Source organism: Sesamum indicum, linkage group LG14 (genome assembly GCF_000512975.1).
Source record: "Sesamum indicum cultivar Zhongzhi No. 13 linkage group LG14, S_indicum_v1.0, whole genome shotgun sequence".
In the NCBI taxonomy this organism is placed as follows: Eukaryota; Viridiplantae; Streptophyta; class Magnoliopsida; order Lamiales; family Pedaliaceae; genus Sesamum; species Sesamum indicum.
In genome coordinates this window covers 1,246,767-1,265,144 of record NC_026158.1, presented here as the reverse complement: position 1 = coordinate 1,265,144, position 18,378 = coordinate 1,246,767, and the positions used below count along the sequence as shown (strand labels likewise).

Below are 18,378 nucleotides of genomic sequence, written 5' to 3'. Positions count from 1 at the left end.
ATACTTTGTTTGATTGATAGATATAAAATTATGAAATTTAAATTCTTATAAATAAATCCTTTAAATATATGTTTTGCTAATTTCAAATTTAAACTTTCAATTCTTTCATTTTAGTTTTGAACTATAATTTGTTAAATATTAATGAAGCTCAAATTTTTTTGATACGAAGTCATTTAAAATACTTGTTTTAAATTCTTCCCTCAAATTCAAATCCAAATCCACCCATCTGAATATAGCCTAATGTTATGTTTGAATAAATGAATTTGAATTTGATGAAAGTATTTCAACCGAGTTTACATGAACAAAAAAAAATCATCAATAGTTCGCAAAATATAATTCTAAATGAAAATAATATGATTTGAAATCATTTGGGATATGAGTTATTCAAACGTCTCCAATGGATTTTTCATTAAAAATTTGAAATTCTGACTTCAAGTCCATCGATCAAAATTTAGTCTAAATTATTCGATATTCTTTTTTTTCTTTTTTAAAATACATCGACATTTCACAATCATTATTACTGTTATAATATTTAGTGCGTAACACAATAATATCTCCTAATCAACTAAAAACTTAAAATTACATACTGCCGATACCTACATTCATAGAACTCAAATTGAGGAGCTCTTGGTATGCAAATAAAACCTGCTTTCCATATTCCAAACTAAACAAAAGAAATGAGAACACACAACATTAGATAATGTAGCAGACAAAATAACTGAGAGTGGGTGGACAAAATAGTAAATTTATCCTAGTATTCCAATTCAAATTGTGTACAGAATTTGAGGTGTAGACGACGTAATGTAGTTGGATTTCGATTATTTTTCTTTAAAAAAGAAAGAAAAGAAAATATCCTCTGCTTTATGTTTTTCTAAATTTTCAAGAAAATTCTTTACTCAAAAAAAATAAATAATAACAATTCAAGAAAATTGAAAATTGAATGTACATAAAAATGGATCAAAAGACACCAAACAACCAGAAAGATTAGTATTAACCTGCGAAATCTAAATCCCAGTTACAGAAACAGACAACAAGATTTAAATACTAACCAGGAAGGCAGGAGGCCTCTCTATTCTCACAGTATACATTTCAAAATTGAAGTAGCTCATCATCTACGACAGTTTTTCAGGGGAAGAAAAGTATATGTAGACTACAAAATTTTGTTGCCTAGAGCAATAGTTTTACGAGGGGACAGGCGAATATACAACTTCAAAGTTTCTTTATGTCCCTCCAAGAACCAAATAAGCTACTTTCTCCCAACAGAACCCAACCAGGAGAGCAGCAAAGGTGGCTGCAGCGGATAAATAATGACGATCTATGAATGCATTGAACTCAATAACTTAAGAGCCAATTCCTCTTGCTCGGCCAGTGTAATGGCAGATGTTACCAAGCCAGCATTATCCTGGGCCTTCTTCGTCTCACCATCATCACTGTCACTGTCAAAGTAGACCTTGGCTTTCTTATTACGTCTGCCATTAGTTGCTTCTCCGTCTGAACCAGAGATATCTTCACTTTCTACATCACCTTCCTCCTCATCTCTACCTCTCTTCCACTTCATCTTTTCTTTGATGCGCTTTTCTTTCCGACGTTGCCGGTCCAAGGCTTTATCTACCTTGTCCACAACTTTCATTTCTTCTCTCAACTCCGCGTATCTTTGACTTACTGCAAGATGGGAAGCACAAAAAACTTTAGGGCTACAGATCAATCACCAAGTCAAATTCATAGATCAGCCATGAAACGATTTGTAATACACAGATGAACTTTTCATGGACAAAAATGGAGAATATTTCACACATGGAACTACCTTTAATTCAATTGTCTATTTGCTTAAAAACTACCTTTACAAGAGGCCTGTGCACACTTTACGGTTTATCAAACAATTGAAGGAGCATAGTTCAAACTCAAGTCAAAACTAGATTGAATAACCAAACCTTTAAAATCATGGACCCATTATCTTTAACTCACCATTTCTAATAGTGGATGCCCCAATATAGCATATTGCTAGGAAATTTAAAATATCCAAGGCATTAAAGCATACCTTTGTCCTTGTCCAGGTTAACAGAATCAGACCCAGTCTTGGTGTCAGCTAGTTTTGCAAGTGGCGGTAAGGTGTTGCCTTCATCATCAAACACAACCCTGGTACCCACAGGTCTATGCACATTGATCTTCAACTTCTTTTTCTTTAAAACCCTAGTGGCAGGCCTACAAAGGAGCAGATATGAAAACCCATCAAAGTTAGAAAATAAAGATAATAAGAATTAACTATTACAACGGACTAAAAAAAATCGCCACATTAGTACAAGCAACAAGCTAATTGCAGGGCTCAACTGAAGATGATAAATGATCCAAACTGACTAAAACCTAGAACTGTAACTTTTTTCCAAGTATTATTATTATAAATGAATAAAAGAAACAGTAATGCCTATATTGTAAGAAATAAAGGAGAATCAGCAATCAAATAACTTTCTCTACTCATTTCAAGGCCGCACCAATTTTTCCCTTCAAACACATAGACTTTCACCATTCAAATGGCACTGCTTGTAGTCATCTCTTCCAAAATTAAGGTTCTTAAAAATAGCAAAATTCACCCTTTCAGAAAAAGGAAAAAAAGCAAAACTCATATATATGAAAATAAAACAAGAATTGAATGATAACATACACATCAACTCTGATATCAGTTGCTTCCTCCACATGCTGAGCATCCTTTTCCAGAAGAAAACCCTCACCCAGCTCCAGTTCTGCTTTCTCAGGCCTGCCAGTGGCCAAAACCTCATCCAGCTCCAGTTCTGCTTTTTTAGGAGTGCCAGTGGCCAAAGTTCCTCCTAAGAGTTCCGAAGCATTCTTGTCAGAATTGCTTTCTGGTACCAGGGTCAAACCTTCCAGGACTTTTTTGTCCTTGACTTTTTGTTTGAGAAAACGGACCTTGGGGGTCATGGGAAGACCCAATGATGCAGCGAATTCATCAATCGGAAGTTTAGTGACTTCAAAAATCTCTTTATCACGCTGTTTATGGATGGATCTCAAATAAGTTATAAAGGCTCTCTGAGCCAAATACTGTAGATTGGGGTACTTGACCAACAAAGCTGCCAACAAACCAGAGACAGGTTGCAATCTTTTTGTATTTGCCTGCACGGAATTGATACAGGTGTCCATAAAGGCGTGCAGTGAAAAAACCCATAGCACGAGATGGCATGGTATATAAATTGAAATAATAAAATTCTAAAGTTTGCTACTTCATCAATGAAACACAACTATGAATCACTTGCATAGTCAATTTGAAGAGATGATTGGACCTTAATAAATCGAATTGGTATCTTCTTTTCTTGTAATTTGTCTAGCATCTTTGTCTCTGACGGCATAAGGAATAAGATGGATCTCCCACCAGAAAGGTAACGAGCAGTCCTCCCCACTCTGTGTATGTAAGAAGCGACATCTTCTGGGCAATCCACCTGAAAGTGACAAGCAATCAACTTAATACTTCAGAAGTTCATTATAGGCCAACAGTGGCATCTGAGATGACAAGACTTGGGGTATTTGGTTTAGGGAAAAAGTGAAAACCAACCTGGACAACCCAATCAACAGCCTTGTTGAAATCAAGCCCTCTTGACGCAACATCAGTGGAAAACAGAATAGAACGCTTCTCACAAAATTGTGCATAAATCCCCATCCGTCTCTCCTGATTCATCCTTCCATGGAGACATTTCAATGGAATACCAGGTCGGAGTTTCTTGAATGTTTCAAATACAAATCTTACCTGTAGTGATGCACAACAATGTGTACAGTTCTTGGGATCAGTGTCTATGGGAGAAAACCAAGTGGATGACAAAGTGGGGCCAAAAGCCGACTCCATAAAAGATAGTGTAAATGCAAGTATGCAACATAAGTTTCAAGGGTACAGTTACATCCCCCAAATGTTGGACCAGAAAAATACAAATCCAAGAATGCAAAACAAACTCCACACATCTATCCACACCCCCAGAATTATGAATACACTCAAATTACATAAAGTACAGCCCAACAGATACTCCTTTGAAGGACCTATGACAGAATAAAATAACTGTGGTATAACAAGCACTCATCTCAATCATATAGGAAGAGCAACTAGTCATCTGTATAGAGAGTGGAGAAAATTCATGAGATCTCCTCCATTCAAAGAAAATAAATAACCAACCATACACAGTCAAGATAATTAAGAAGTACACAAAGATCAGTCATGATAATTAAGTTTTAGAAACTTGATGATACAACTCAAGCTAAACTATGAGCTCCAATACAGATAAATGGACAAAAGTATTACCTGCTTGCAGCTTGAAAGAAATACCAATATTCTCGAATTAAGATGTGCCTTTATAAAACTCCACAACATGTCCAGCTTTTGGTCAAGAGGAACAACCATAGCTGTCTGCTCCAAACGATTAGGAGTAGCAGTTGCAGACTCCTCATGTACACTCAGGTACTCCGGATCTTTCAGACTTAGTCTTGCAAGATCTTGAACTGACTTCGTTTGGGTGGCGGAGAATAGTAAGGTCTGTCTATGTTTTGGTAATTGAGATATTATTGCATTTAATTCCTTCTTAAATCCCACATCAAGAATACGATCTGCCTCATCAAGAACCAACACCTGTTTCCTGGCCAGAAACACCCAAGTTACCCTCTACTATTATTAAGTAAAAAAATTTCCCAGGGGAAAAATAAATGAAACCAGTAATCAGAATCTAAAAACCTGGAAGGGGGTGCACTCTGGCAATATTATATTCCCAACACCCAACTAAAAAAACAGGCAGCATGCCTCACAACAGAACGTGCAAACAAGTGAAGAAAAATCAAGAATGTGACACATTATACAGGAAAGAACGCAGTACAAATACTGAGAAGCTTGATCCAAGCTCAAGCTCAAAGGAAAATGTCAAAGCAACTAAAAGAAAATTTACTTAAATCCATATACCAACAGTTAAAAGGAGGGGGGTAATCAGAAATGGTAAAGAGAAAAAATAATGGCACACACAAATAGGAAGCTATACACCAAATTGGGAATGATAATTAATGATAATTAAAGTTGTAAACAAGATATTTTAGCATATAAATAATTTAAAAGAACCACTGTAATTACTCCATCATTTACACAGCATTCACAAAGACAAGCCAAGAGTGGAAGGCAAAAAATACTTAATTGTATAAAACATAGTAGCCAATGGCGCGGGATGGCGCGCGCCATGGCGCATGGCGCATGGCGCACGCCTTCAGAATGGCGCTGCCATAGCGCGCGCCTGGGCGCCTTTTCGGCGCTGCCCAGGCGCGCGCCAGGTGCGCGATGCAAGAAAAGGGCCTGGGCGACCTGGGTTTTGGCTGGGCTGCCCAGGCCCATGAATTAAAAAAGAAAAATTAAGTTAATAAACCCTAATTTCCAAAATATAAAAGGAATTTCCTAAGTATAAACCCTAAAAAAAAAAACTTAATAAACCCTAATTTCCTAAGTTAATTTTTGGCGTGTACAGCAGTACAAGCTCTAATTATGCCGATATTTTTGGCGTGTACAGCAGTACAAGCTCTAATTATGCCGATTGAATCTTTGAAATTGATGTCATTTTATTGATCTTTGAGTGCTTTAATTGTTCTGTTAGTGTTTTTTTTTTTGGGATGATTTAATTATATGAAGTTTTGTTATGTTCAATTTGTTGTTTTATATGTCTTATTTAACTCCTTGTACATTAATCTAATCAAAATAATACTAATTATATAAATATATAGATTATCTCTTATATTTGCGCCATCCTTTGAAAAGGCGCTCGCCGCGCCATGCGCTGTGCGCCATGGCTCCAGGAGCCCTTGGCGCCATTGTGCGCCGTGCGCCACTGACTACTATGGTATAAAAAGAAAATCACTCTGTCATGCATCCTATAGCTTCAACACAACAGAAGAGCAAGAAGGATGAAATGGATAGAAAACCATTTCTGTCAAAAGAAGACCTGAAGTTGTGAACACTCAAAATTAGGAGTCTCATCCATGTGCTGAAGAAGCCTTCCTGGGGTGCAGACCAGAATGTTCAACTCATTTACACGCTCTTTCTCTGCATCAACATCTTTACGGCCACCAATCAGAAGGCCAGCACTGAAGCCATGGTGCTTCCCAACAGATTTTAATACTTCAAAAAGCTGGCCCGCTAATTCCCTTGTGGGAGACATGATGATGCATCCCACCCCGTCCTCTGGCCCCCATCTAGCCCTGTATAGCTTCTCCAAAACCTGAGAACAAGTGGATAAAACGTTCTTACAATTCATACTCTATAGAGCACAATGTTATACATAGATAAATGGAAAATTTTCCAAAATTTCTCATTTCAATTGTCTGAAAGAAACAAACAAGACAAAATGATGTAGCACTGTATATCCACACAATGTTGCTAAGAGAAAGAACAAATGCATTTTCATATTTGGTTGACTTGATCTGAATAAAGTGCCTTCCATGCAAAGCTTGCGCCCTATCAATATCCTCTGATGGATATAAAAGGGCATCAGTTTGAGAAAATTAAGTGCTCATGGTAGCATCATTCATAGGTCAAATAACTATTTTACAGAATTGATAACCTCATTTTTCACTGAACATAATCACAAGCAAAATTATCAGTTCTATAGTTAATACAGGGATGACAGGAGACTTTTTAGAAATATTTCTACTTTATTCTGCATTTCCTTCACAACAAAAAATATCATGAGTTGCTAATGCTCAAATTTAACCCAGTTCCTCAGAGAAACACAATTGAGTTGCGAAAGTCTGAGAACATGAACACTATCATATTGAGTTCCACCCTGTGCTACTAGACTACAAATGGAATTGTTGGAATTGAAGACAAATAATTCCGTACGAAATCATACATGGAGTGGTGAAACTAGGATAAAAAAAGGACTTAATGTCGTCCAACTTCATACTAATATTTCTCGAATAACAATTACCTATATCAACAGGGTATTCAAACCTCCACGGGCAAAGCACAAAGTGCCAGGCAATTATACCCAATCTCCATTAATCCAGCAGCTAGTTGAGTCCACAACAACTCCAAACAAAAACACCCAAAAAACCTCTTTACGCACACAGACACACCCAAACACACAAGAACGAAACTATATTTCGAACACTAACCGGAATAACAAACGCCAAAGTCTTGCCAGAACCAGTTTTCGCAGCTCCGAGTATATCCCGCCCGCAGAGCGAATGTGGGAGAGAAGCCCTCTGAATGTCGGTCATTTTCGAATACTTCGCGTCCGCTAACCCATCTTTCGTTCTCTTGGACAGAGGCAATTGACTAAACTTCTCCGACCCAGCGTAAGGCGAGAAGGAGCCGTCTGGTAGTCTGCCGATCGGTGCCCCTTTTGGCGGCGGAGGGAGTGATAGGGGGTTGGAACCTGAGTCGGGCTTCCCCGAAGCTATCCATGATTCGAGCAATTCGATCTCTTTCACCTCCGAGAGGCGGCTCTGTAGCTTGAATTTCTTCGATTTAGGTCTTCTCATTGTTCAGGCGATTACTTGGCTCAGGGTTTTGGAGACTAGGGTTTATCAAGTACCTTATTTTCGGCCGTGGTGTGGAATGAAGGTGTGCTACTACCACACCCCTCAACCAGTTATAATATAATATCTTATTTATACTTCTTTATAATGTGTAAGAATTTTCAACAATATAAAAATTCTATGTATTTATAAATTTAATCTTTTTTAATAAAAATAAATTACAACCAACTTTGTTAAGATTTTATATAAATATGAATATCCGTTATTTTTGTCTATAATCCTAATATTTGATGAAATTATACAATTTTTGAATTGAATGTTAAAACAAGGAGCGTTGGAATTGTCGATTTGGGAAAATTATTTTTTTCATCTTTTAATTTTGCAAACTTACAGGACTAATTAGTTAATTAACATACTTATAGGATTAAATCTAATAAATGGTAAAATTAAAGGACGAAAAGATAATTTTTTCTTGTCGACTTTGCCTTGTTATTTTCTTTAAAAAAAAAAACAAAACGAATGAGTTGGATGAAAATTTTAAAAAATTATAAAAAGAATTATTCATTTAATCAATAAAAAATTTAAAATTAATAAAATAATAATTTATAATCCACAATATTATTTTGATTAGTTCACCATAAAAATTGATGAAACCCGGACGGAGACTCCCCTATTCTCAATTGAATATCATATCATAGCAACATGATGCAAATGTTGTTAGGGTTCTGGCCTTGAATCAATTAAAACTCCCCCTATTCTCAATTGTATCTCTTAACTCTAGTAATTTTTTATAAATGCTTTAATTGCATTTTTACCTCCAAAATTAATTTTATAGAGATTAACAATTTAGTTCAATAAAAAGTGTATTAATTCTAAAATAAGTTTTGCATAATTTTTATATGATAGTTATTGTATAATGATTATTATATAGTTGTGATTTTAAAATTTATTTTACTATTTATATCATTGCAACTTAAATTGAAAGTTTTTGAGCAATAGTATAGATATGTTAGAAAGTATAAATAACAAAAAAAAAAAGTTTCATAAATTTATTATAAATATTTTTTTTTATAAAATTGAATGAACTAATTGCAAATTCTATAAATTTATTGTTTTGAGGTAATAGAGAATTGAAACATTTATAAAGGCTTAAATGTATTTTTTGTCCTGTAACTTATGCGCTCTGGCGTTTTAACTTCTTATGTTTCCAGAGTTATAAATTGGTCTTGTATTTTTTCTTTTTTTCGCAATTTTGGTCATCCATCATCGGAAATTGCAAATCTCACCTTAAAGAACACTATATAGATGGGTCGGGGATGAGTTTTATAAAATACAGAGGAGGTTTTGTTTATTTTGAAAATACAAAGGGGTTTTTCAATTTTTTTACAAAAATACAGAGAGATAAATTGAAGTTTAGTCTTTTTATTAATTGGTTCCATTCAAGCAGAAAGGGGGCAATCAGAACAAAACCCCAATTTAAAAGAAGCCACTCGTTCGTATTTGTAATTTTCGGTGGCGGAAGACTAAAATCACGAAAATAAAAAAGACACTGCACCAATTTGCAATCCTAAAAAGATAAAAACTAAAACGTGAAAACGCATAAGTTACAGAATGAAAAGTATATTTAAGCATCCTGAAAGGTGTTAGTATAATGCTTTTGAGGGTGCTTGTATAAGCTTTTGATTCTGAATAAAAGTGTAGTTGTAATTACAATAATAATTTCAAAAGATGTATTTGTAATTATATAAAAAGGTGGGGATTGTTTTTATCTCTGAATCTAATTTTAAGGGATGTTAGTGTAATTTACCCTAAAATTAATAACGTAATCTTCTGTATAAAACAGAAGATGCAATAGAATTTGAAAATGGAAATCCAATCTAGAATTTGGAGTACTAGTGTTTAGGTTGTGTAGAGCTTCCGTATCAGAAAATTCTTGTCCAGATTAGATTTAGTCGAACCAAATCAATTATAGAGCAAGTATATTGCAAATGTATTACACTTGCCATGTGACTGGTCAATTTTCCTAAATGGTACACTAATTATATTGATTGGTCCAAATTTGGCCGAACCTGGTAGAATTTCTCGTATCAGTAGATCAAACATGTAATATCAAACCATGACAAGGTTGCCAACTGAACTGAGGAACCAAACAATAAACAGATTCTAAGTGGGAAAGAACAATTCTTTTTCTTTTGTTTGGTCTCTGGGATTTGATCATTAGTACTAATACAGCAAGCCATTATATGCTCTGAGGGCACAGAGAACTTATCAGCAGGTAGAAAATCCAGAGGTTTTTGCTGCTTCTCAGTAGCAGTTCTGGCAGAATCTATCTCAAGTCAAAGCAGCTTCTTCGACACAAGTTGGACTGGGAGTCCTTGAGTAGGTACAGGCATGGGGTCCCTTCGGAAGCTGTCGTCCTTGCAGCAGAGTTTCCATGTAAAATGAGTGATCAGGGGATGAATTGTTACAAGAGTTTCAATCTTGGCGAACTCGTACCCTGGACAAATACGAGGGCCCCCGCCAAATGGAACGAAACAGTAAGGCGGTATGGCTGCTGCATTTCCAAACCGGTCTGGATCAAATTTTGATGGTTCTGGAAAAATATCGCCGTCCATGTGAGTCATGCTTGTGACCCAGAATATCTGTGTATATATCAATAAGATTTAGACATCATCAGTTCTTACAAAGTTTATCCTAACAGATTATATTTGGCTGGTTTCATGCAGATAAATGGAAGGGTCTGAAGGTGCTTTGACTTACTTGCCATCCTTTTGGAATCAAGTACCCTTCATACTCAATGTCCTCTACTGTCTTTCTAAATCCTCCAAATATGGGAGGAGTTGTCCGAAGAGTCTCCATTGCCACCCTCCAGGTGTACTTCATCTTCCCTAGATCTTCCCATGTCAGCAATTCTCTAGAAAGCTTGCTGTTCCTGATCTCCTCTTGCTCTGTAAATCGCCAAACAAGAAACGGCCAAGAATCATTCTTCTTGATTTTTCAAGAAGCTTTCCAACTATTCGGGAATCCTAAGAAAGATGTGAAGAAGAAAAACAAGAAACGAGGAGAGAAGTCATGATCGTGCCTTTCAGAACTGCTTCGAGTATGGTCTTATCATTTGCCAAGAGTCGGATGATAAAAGTAATGAGGACGGAGGAAGTGTCGTGCCCTGCGACCATAATGAGCATGACGTTGTGTATAATCTCATCTTCAGACACAAGTTCATTGTTGTCGTTTCCACGGATGCTGAGCAAACAGGTAATGAGATCTTGATGAGGTGGCGCTCCCTTTTCGAGTTCACTCCTCTTCTCACATATAAGGTCTCTCAGCATTTTCTGGACCTTGGCACTGGCCTTGAGGCTGCGGTTGAAGCGTGTGAAGGGCATGTTGATTGGGATTGACCACATCCCTTCAATCATCTGCTGGAAATACTCTACAAACGCGTCTCGTCGTGCTCCTCTTTCAAGCCCAAAAAGAAGGGAGCATATGATGTTGAATGTCAGTGTCTTCATCAGCGGTAAAACCTGCATCACCACCATACAAATTATGGTTAAATAACAACTTTCTTGGCAAATAGTATAAATATATGTTCATTCCCCTTTGAAGTTACAAAACTTTCCATGCCAAGTTTTTAAACATACCGTGACCTTCTGTTTCCCCTGCCAATGCATTTCCAGGTGCCTCATCACTTCATCTTCAATCTTCCCGACATAATTCTTTAAGCTATCCGGTTTGAGAAACGAAGAAAGAGCATTTCTCACCCGCTTATGATCTTCACCGCTGAGTTCCAGCAAACATCGGTCGCCAAGTATCATCCTCACCGAATCCGTCTGCTGATTACTCAGTTTGCTCCCATCACTTGTGAAGACAAACTTGTTGGCAGCCTGCCCGTAGATGAAAACAGTTGGTTTACCAAAGAGACTCATTTTGGAGATTGGGCCATATCTTTTAGCTCTCTCTGCCATCCATTTTTCAGCAGTGTTGGTCCTCATAGCCCGGAGAAGGCCAAGACTTTGCCCAAGAATTGGTATTCCTAGTGATCCTGGGGGTACCCTTTTCAATGGTTTTCCTCTCCTGGTAAGGAGAAAGAAGATTGGTAAGAGTAGTAGTGAAAGGAGGAGGAAGATGTTCATGTCTGAGAGAGAGAGAGAGAGAGAGTTTAAGATTAGCAAATATTATGGTTGAACATCAACTGATGAAGCATCGGACTATTACAACGCTAATATGTTGTCTGGTCATGAGGGCTTTTGTCGGTTACCGGGAAGGCATCTTTATTGGTGGTGCTTCCATTAGGTCAATGATTCCTTTCTGCATAATTCATGTCTGAAAAGAATGGGTCGTGGACCGAAGTTGCCCAACTTGAACGAGTCGATGGCGATCCGTCTACTTCAAGTGGGAATGAACCCGAAACCTAGGACTGAAAAGCAATAGCACGTTGGATTTGTTGAGGTGGCACGCGTAAGTGAGTTGGGATTGTAATGAAAGTTGGGTTTGATCAATTAGATCCCATAATCATAAATATACTAGTCAAACAATCGAACGACAATTGGTAAAAACATACGGTCCTTATCATATTTGAGGATATTTTCGTGTTTTTTAGGAACACAATCTCGTCCTTTAGGGAGGAGTATTTAGCGAATAACCCCATCAGAACGACGGAAGAAAACAGTGCTGTGGCGATGCCTCCAAAGTTGTTTAGTCGTACTGAGTTTGGACAGCAAATTCAGCATGATATTTTGTCGCTTAACAAGTTCTTGTTCCAAAATTGACAGTATGTTTTTGCCCCGCTGCAGGTTGGCTGACTTGAAAGACTTCAAATTGGCAAAATTGTGTGCGCAGATTTTCCAGAACCTGGACCGGCTGATCAACGTACCAGGTAGCAGCACCTAGATTATGAGCTAAGCCGCAAAACTCGTATGCTGTACCTAGAACTGAATGAATTTCAATGTAGGAGGTTCAGGGCTAGTGAATAATTACTAGAGGTAATCAATTGAAGTAACTGTCTGATGCAAAATTACATATACAACCGAATCTGTATGTTTCCATCTGTATCAAGAACTGGTTTATTAACATTACGTAGCAACTTACAACGTACAAGCCTTGCTAGCCATTTTTGAAGCTTCAACCACGGTCGCGAAACTCCAGCCTTCTCTTGGTATACTTCTTACTCCTTCTCCCTCACAACATCTATATGTATTGGTATTTTTCAGTTGTTTCAGGTTCGAAAGCGTCCAACACTCACTTCAGAAACGTTGAAATTGAGTATACACACATACTGTTACACCTTTTCTCACACAGACCAATGTTAGGTTCTCGGTCATTTTGGTCTTCGCAAGCACCGTCAGCTTCTCTCCCGCGCCTTCGGCTTCTTCAAGAAAAGCCCAGGTAATAGCTTCGAACCATCCTTGTGTATCCAGCATAGATTGTTTCTTGGATCTGATAATAGCGCACAAACATTCACCGGGTCACTTGATTTCTTGAAGTTGTGGAAAATCGCCACACAGAGAAACTAGGTTAAAATGATCTGGGGATTTTAGGTCAAGTGATTGCAAATATTCAATTTTTGCTTCGAATATTAAACACGTAGTTCAGGGGTCAAAATGCAACTCTGGATAACCACCCTTTTTCAGATATAATCCATGGATTCACAATAATTTGGCTTAATACATGTTCTTTTAGAATTATGAGAAACTAGGTTTGCTTGAATCATTGAAGATATAAGTAAAGAATTGAGCTGAAGCTAGAAGACTGCAATTACTATTCATTTCAAAACTAAAATATGAATTTGTTCATCTGTTATGAAGATGAGCTAACTCGTGATATGGATAATAAAGTTATGGTCCTGTAGTTATATTTTGGGTTCATGTGTTATATATCAAATATATACACCAACAACAGAGCTGCAAGGATGCTTAGAACAATTTTCACATTGCACAACTTCATTTTATATGTATTATCTCCTAAAAGAGAAGTTTTGCAATGCTTGTTGAATGGCTAAACTTTAGGTTCATAAAATGGTGAAAGTGGCGCATATATTTGATCAAATGGTGAAAATGGTGGATATATGGATATGTATTATGAAGCAGCAACTGAAATTCTAGTGGAGCTGTAGAATTAAATTCTGCAGCATAATCTAATTATGCTGCAGCAGAATATGCTGGATGGGATTTTGGTATTTTAGTTGGTATTTTTGGTTGATGTTTTGGTACTTTGGTTGGGGTTTTGACATATTGATTATTGTTTCTTTGAAGTTTTTGTATAAGTTATGGGTGTAAGTTATGGTAAACCAATGATTTTAATCAATGCAAACTGAGCAGGTATTCAACAGCACAAGGTCTTGGGTATAAGTTACCGTCAACCAATGATTCTAATCAAATGCAAAATGAGTGTCCTAAAATGGTCAGAAAACATTACGTTCTTGTTGATTCTCTTTTCAAAATGTTCATGTTAGTTTGTAGTGATGTTGCTTAAAAAATCTCCAGTTTTCTTTAGTTGAACATCAACTTATACTTGTAGGAACCTTGACTATTGCTGCTGCCTACTAGTATCTTTATTTTTCTGAGTCTTGAAATAAGGCGAAATCATGCTTAGAATAAAAAAGTGCTCAAACTACCATAAGAGTACCTCCATCTTGCTATACCTTAAATTCTTGTTGTGGTTGAACCAAGACTATAGAAACATATTGGTAATGGTTCTTTATGATGTGACTTATATTAGTCACATGCTGATTCTTAGTTGACCAGCTTATTATTGCTACCTACAGTTTTGGTATCTTTTGGAGGCATCTGAGTTTCACAGACCTTTTTGTTTGTAGTAACTCTATGTGAAATTACTCATAAGTACCTAAAGTTACAATAGAAGGGAACAAGCGAGTAGATCACACATTTTATAATGAGTTAACTGTTAGTGTGCATTCGATTCAAAACTTAAAGATGATATACATTTGGTATTTATGCAGCTACAGATAACAAATCTGATAAACATTCTTGAGAAGGGTGTTCCAAAGCTACTTGCATTGATGCATTTGCTCAGCTCACACTTGCAGTTAAAATTTAATGCAACGAAGACAAATCAGAGTCTTTGAATTGCCTGGACGATACATTATAAAAGTTTGTTTTATCTGTCTGGTCAAATCTTGTCGTAATGTCATATGTACTAGAATATTCTCTAGATCATTGATCAAAATTCTGTGGTTTAACGTCCGCTTTAGCAATGAACTTAGGTTTTTCCCTTTTCAGGTTTGTTGAAGGTGATTTTGATATCTATGTTGCACAAATGCGATAACCGCACATCCGGGGGGAAACCTGAGCAGCTAATAGCATCGCATGTGCCACAGTAGGTGTATACATGGGAACATTATAAGAGACCGTAAGAAGGTGTATACATGGGAAAAGCATTCCTTCGTATTGAGAGTGTAAGTATGAGTTGGCCCGTGTTGAGTTATTAGATTTGTAATGCTAGTGAATATATAATGTTGGACTGGCAAGTTATGCATCAGTGCTGGTACAAATATTAGTTGTATATCCACAAATTATCTTATAGTAATCCTTTAGTTATATGCAATATTTGTTTTAATGAAATTTAATTATTAGATATATTTATAAATTTAAGAATAATGTAATTCTTAATATAAATAGATTTATAGTAAGAAAATAATAAAAGATATTGCGTATAGATGTTGGCTACGTCAGGATAATTGTACCAAAAAATGCAAAATCAAATTTCAGATTTATTGGTACAATTATACCTCAGTAGGAAAAGGTGGAGTTTTTTTTTTTTGTTATTTTTCCTACGAAATTGTTGTTGTCACTAAAGCCAAATTTTTATGACAAATACTTATGTGATGGCTACAATCGAGAAGTCATAGTAAAAGATGGTAGTTTTTGCAATTATTTTCGCTACGAAAATGATATTGTAATAAAAGCGAATATTTTTTAGTAAATACTGTTTCGCTACAAATTTTGTCCGTAGTGAAGCATTTAATACGCTCGTATTTCCTACCCCCAGAATTTGTAGCTAATTCGTAGCAAAAAAGTTTTTGCTTCGAATTTCAGCCTTCTGCTGTGAGTCTTCCTTGGTAGGAAAAAGTCTTTTTTCTTGTAATGCACAGAACGGATGCTAATCCATCTGAACGATAATATTTTAGCTCTTGAAATGCCCCCCAATGTTAGACCATGATAATTATTCTTAGCTTTTCCCAAGACATCCCACGTTGCTCCTACCAAGCATGGTTAGAGGCGTAGGCAACCAAGGATCACAGGTTACTCAGATTCACAACTAAATCTTCTGCTTCAGAACCTGGCGCAATTGGATCTTCTGATTTTCCATTCTCGCTTCTAGCAGTCTTGCCTTCAAGCTACTCTTTTGTGCACTACGTGGCCATTCAATGCATCCTTTCATCGCTCGATTTATATGTGGATTTCCAGAGTCAGGCGAGTTCCATTGCCCAGACAAATCTTGGGGACTAAGGCCACCTTTTGCTGAAACATGATCTGGTGACATGATAGCCCCATTAGAGAGTCTACCATTTGAGAGCCTTCCGTTCTTTCCATCAACTGATATAGTCTTGCAATTATCACCATTGCTTGGATATGATCTCCACAGTTTAGATATGGATGAACCCTTTCTCGATTGCCTCATTTTCACTGACTCGACTTCACTGATCTCCATGATTGGCGTCTCCTCTCCTCCATTTCTCTCCCATTCTGTTCCAGCTCTTGAAACATTGCTGACACGGAAATTTCTGTTGACGGAAGGATCACTTCCTTCTGGTGAATAACTCGAGCCCTGATCCTCGGGATGGCTCACAGTTTCCCACTCGCTAGCATCCTCTTCTAGCTCACCACTCTGATCTATATATACATTGGAGTGCTTGTGAGCAGGGTCTTTGTTTAGCATTTTCACGTCAGGACTAACGGTATGAATTTTGGAGGCATGGCTGGCAGGACTGTATCCATCACATGGTTCAACCTCTCGCTCGTTGGATTCCCCAAAATTAATATCTTCAAAGACAGAGAAAATATCATCTGAATTTGGGGGCTCATATTTCAACTCCCTGATGTCTTGTATGTTAACAGAGGCAGCCACTTGCCGGAGAAACTCTGCTTTTCTGAACTCCTCCAAATCTGAGGTTGTCCTACTAGAATTCAGGAAAGACTGGAGATCTGCTATTAGCCGGTTCATCTGGGAGTACTTCTCTTCTAGCATCACCTTGGCATCAACTAACTTCATTTGGACTCGTTCTTCACGCCAAACCTCAGCCATCTGCAACATTTTCCTCTCTTCGTCCACTTCCTCCCGAAGCTTCATCGACTCTCTCTTCAGCGCTTCCACTTCAGCCTTGTCTTCTCCAATTTCCTTGGCTAGTTCATCACAGACCTCTTCTATCAGTTCTCTGGCCTTCCTCTCTTTTTCATATTCCTGCAGATAACGCTTGGCTGATAATTTGGCATCAGCCAACTCATTGACCAGCTTGGAATTGACTATCTCCAGCCTTTGACGGTTTTTCTTCTCTCTGCTCAAGTCAGCTTTCACGTCATCTATAATTGCACGGATTTTTTCATGTTCTCTGCTCCGCCATGCGGCCCTTTCCTCACTGAGCTTTCGCAAGAATTGCTCGATTTTCTTTTTTGAAGATCTGCGCTCTGTTTCAAGTTCATTGATTCTGGCTCTAGCCTGATCAAGCTCTGCCTCAAGGGCAGATATTACTCTGGCACCACTGGCTCGTTGGTCAAGATGGTTTGATCGGCCAAATATTTTCTTCAGTTCCTCTGATGTCTTCCAACCATCAGGATCCCACTTTGTTGCCCCCTCCATTGCAGAGTTTGGTAAATGAAATGACGGCTCGAACTGCAGTATGCAAGAGTATGTCCAATATAAGAATAAAACTATAGGCTGCAAGAAGAAAGAAGCCGCAACCAAACATGAAGGGGAATGAAAAGCTAAGACTTATCTTTGTTGACTTAATGATAGAAAATATTTCTTACTAAAGGTAGGGAACAAGATGAGACATCTCACAACTAGCAATATTAAGTTGATCGATCATTGATCTTTGAAACATAAGGTTGCTTAATCACATGTAAGATATATTCTGAGTGATGGTTCATCATTGAGCATAAAACATGATTATTTACAAGAGATCGTCACTCTCGTAGCTAATGACATCTCCATAAAACACTTCAAAGTGAAACATCCACAGGAAACTTTTACCTTGTAGAAAAGCCCATGTTTTGGATCAGACACAGAATGCGGATTATGTATTGGATCCTTTGCTGGAGAGCCATGCACTCTGTCAACATGATGGAAATGAATGGCTCCGAAATGGCCACCTCCAGACTGCAGGCAGGAATCAAAAAGCAAAATGAACTATGAACGAAAAACAGCATCCACCAGACCTTACTCTAAAAGCAGCAGTCTCAAACAGCACCAAACTCACAATAGCCATATTTGTACAGATGCTATGTAAAGCAATGCAATAGAAGCTCGTAAAGGGAAGATGACGATGGCCCAAAGACTACTACCATCACACACTTCAAATGAAATCTTAAACACGAAAGATTAGTACTCCGTTCTTTGTCTTTTACACAGAAACACTACATCAAGCGTACAGCCAGGATTGAAATTCAAACCCCTCCAAAATTTGATAGGAATAATGTGAAGAAAGATTCAAAAATGAAAATCCCATTATTGGAATATACAAATCCACATTCCCAGGTGCGATTAAGAACTCCAATTTTATGCAAATTCATATAACTGAACAAACATGAGAAAATTTTAATTAATATATTAAAAAGGTTCAATGATTGAGAGGGATCACTACCTGAAGCCCTACCCTTTGGCCAACATCAGTCTGGAACTCCGGCAACCGCAGCCTCCACA

General features: G+C 37.3%; 4 protein-coding genes across 18 annotated transcripts in view; 1 reads left to right on the top strand and 3 right to left on the bottom strand.

Moving 5' to 3' along the window:
- LOC105176698 (DEAD-box ATP-dependent RNA helicase 32) lies at positions 964 to 7,601 on the bottom strand. Its single transcript, XM_011099590.2, has 8 exons — positions 7,138 to 7,601; positions 5,967 to 6,242; positions 4,298 to 4,621; positions 3,563 to 3,754; positions 3,294 to 3,449; positions 2,660 to 3,126; positions 2,039 to 2,202; positions 964 to 1,662 (listed from the first exon to the last, which is right to left on the bottom strand). The coding sequence occupies exons 1-8, from the start codon at positions 7,504 to 7,506 to the stop codon at positions 1,316 to 1,318; spliced, it is 2,295 nt and encodes a 764-aa protein (XP_011097892.1). The 5' UTR covers positions 7,507 to 7,601; the 3' UTR covers positions 964 to 1,315.
- Positions 9,571 to 11,664, bottom strand: LOC105176697 (cytochrome P450 716B1). The gene is made up of 4 exons (XM_011099588.2): positions 11,142 to 11,664; positions 10,586 to 11,024; positions 10,264 to 10,451; positions 9,571 to 10,145 (listed from the first exon to the last, which is right to left on the bottom strand). Exons 1-4 carry the CDS (start codon positions 11,631 to 11,633, stop codon positions 9,840 to 9,842), a joined length of 1,425 nt encoding a protein of 474 aa, XP_011097890.1. The 5' UTR covers positions 11,634 to 11,664; the 3' UTR covers positions 9,571 to 9,839.
- Positions 11,860 to 15,058, top strand: LOC105176695. Of its 15 annotated transcripts, none has more exons than XR_002288293.1 (4): positions 11,860 to 11,958; positions 12,294 to 12,376; positions 12,711 to 12,885; positions 14,739 to 15,058. XR_002288293.1 is itself a non-coding variant. In XM_011099587.2 (4 exons), exons 1-4 carry the CDS (start codon positions 12,180 to 12,182, stop codon positions 13,969 to 13,971), a joined length of 423 nt encoding a protein of 140 aa, XP_011097889.1. In that variant the 5' UTR covers positions 11,965 to 12,179; the 3' UTR covers positions 13,972 to 14,451. The 15 variants fall into 15 exon arrangements, 3 of the variants coding, with proteins under 3 accessions (XP_011097889.1, XP_011097888.1, XP_020554525.1); XM_011099587.2 differs by lacking the exons at positions 11,860 to 11,958; positions 14,739 to 15,058 and adding exons at positions 11,965 to 12,190; positions 13,818 to 14,451; XR_002288289.1 differs by lacking the exon at positions 11,860 to 11,958 and adding an exon at positions 14,459 to 14,609 and having other exon boundaries at positions 11,967 to 12,655; positions 12,810 to 12,885.
- Positions 15,549 to 18,378, bottom strand: part of LOC105176694 — a gene marked incomplete in the record, with an annotated part of 3,293 nt that continues 463 nt past the window's right edge. Inside the window, 3 exon segments of the mRNA XM_011099585.2 lie at positions 15,549 to 17,349; positions 17,710 to 17,835; positions 18,320 to 18,378. Of these exon segments, the coding sequence (XP_011097887.1) occupies positions 15,778 to 17,349; positions 17,710 to 17,835; positions 18,320 to 18,378 (1,757 nt within the window).

Coding starts and splice junctions, on each gene's coding strand:
- LOC105176698 (XM_011099590.2), bottom strand. CDS start 7,506: ATGAGAAGACCTAAATCGAAGAAATTCAAGCTACAGAGCCGCCTCTCG. Junction 3,755..4,297: donor TTCTTTCAAGCTGCAAGCAG/GTAATACTTTTG, acceptor GCATCACTACAG/GTAAGATTTGTATTTGAAAC. Junction 3,450..3,562: donor CTGTTGATTGGGTTGTCCAG/GTTGGTTTTCAC, acceptor TGTCACTTTCAG/GTGGATTGCCCAGAAGATGT.
- LOC105176697 (XM_011099588.2), bottom strand. CDS start 11,633: ATGAACATCTTCCTCCTCCTTTCACTACTACTCTTACCAATCTTCTTT. Junction 11,025..11,141: donor AGGGGAAACAGAAGGTCACG/GTATGTTTAAAA, acceptor GTGGTGATGCAG/GTTTTACCGCTGATGAAGAC. Junction 10,146..10,263: donor TGATTCCAAAAGGATGGCAA/GTAAGTCAAAGC, acceptor ATATATACACAG/ATATTCTGGGTCACAAGCAT.
- LOC105176695 (XM_011099586.2), top strand. CDS start 12,229: ATGATATTTTGTCGCTTAACAAGTTCTTGTTCCAAAATTGACAGTATG. Junction 12,377..12,710: donor CCGGCTGATCAACGTACCAG/GTAGCAGCACCT, acceptor GGTATTTTTCAG/TTGTTTCAGGTTCGAAAGCG. Junction 12,886..13,817: donor CTTCTTCAAGAAAAGCCCAG/GTAATAGCTTCG, acceptor CAAACTGAGCAG/GTATTCAACAGCACAAGGTC.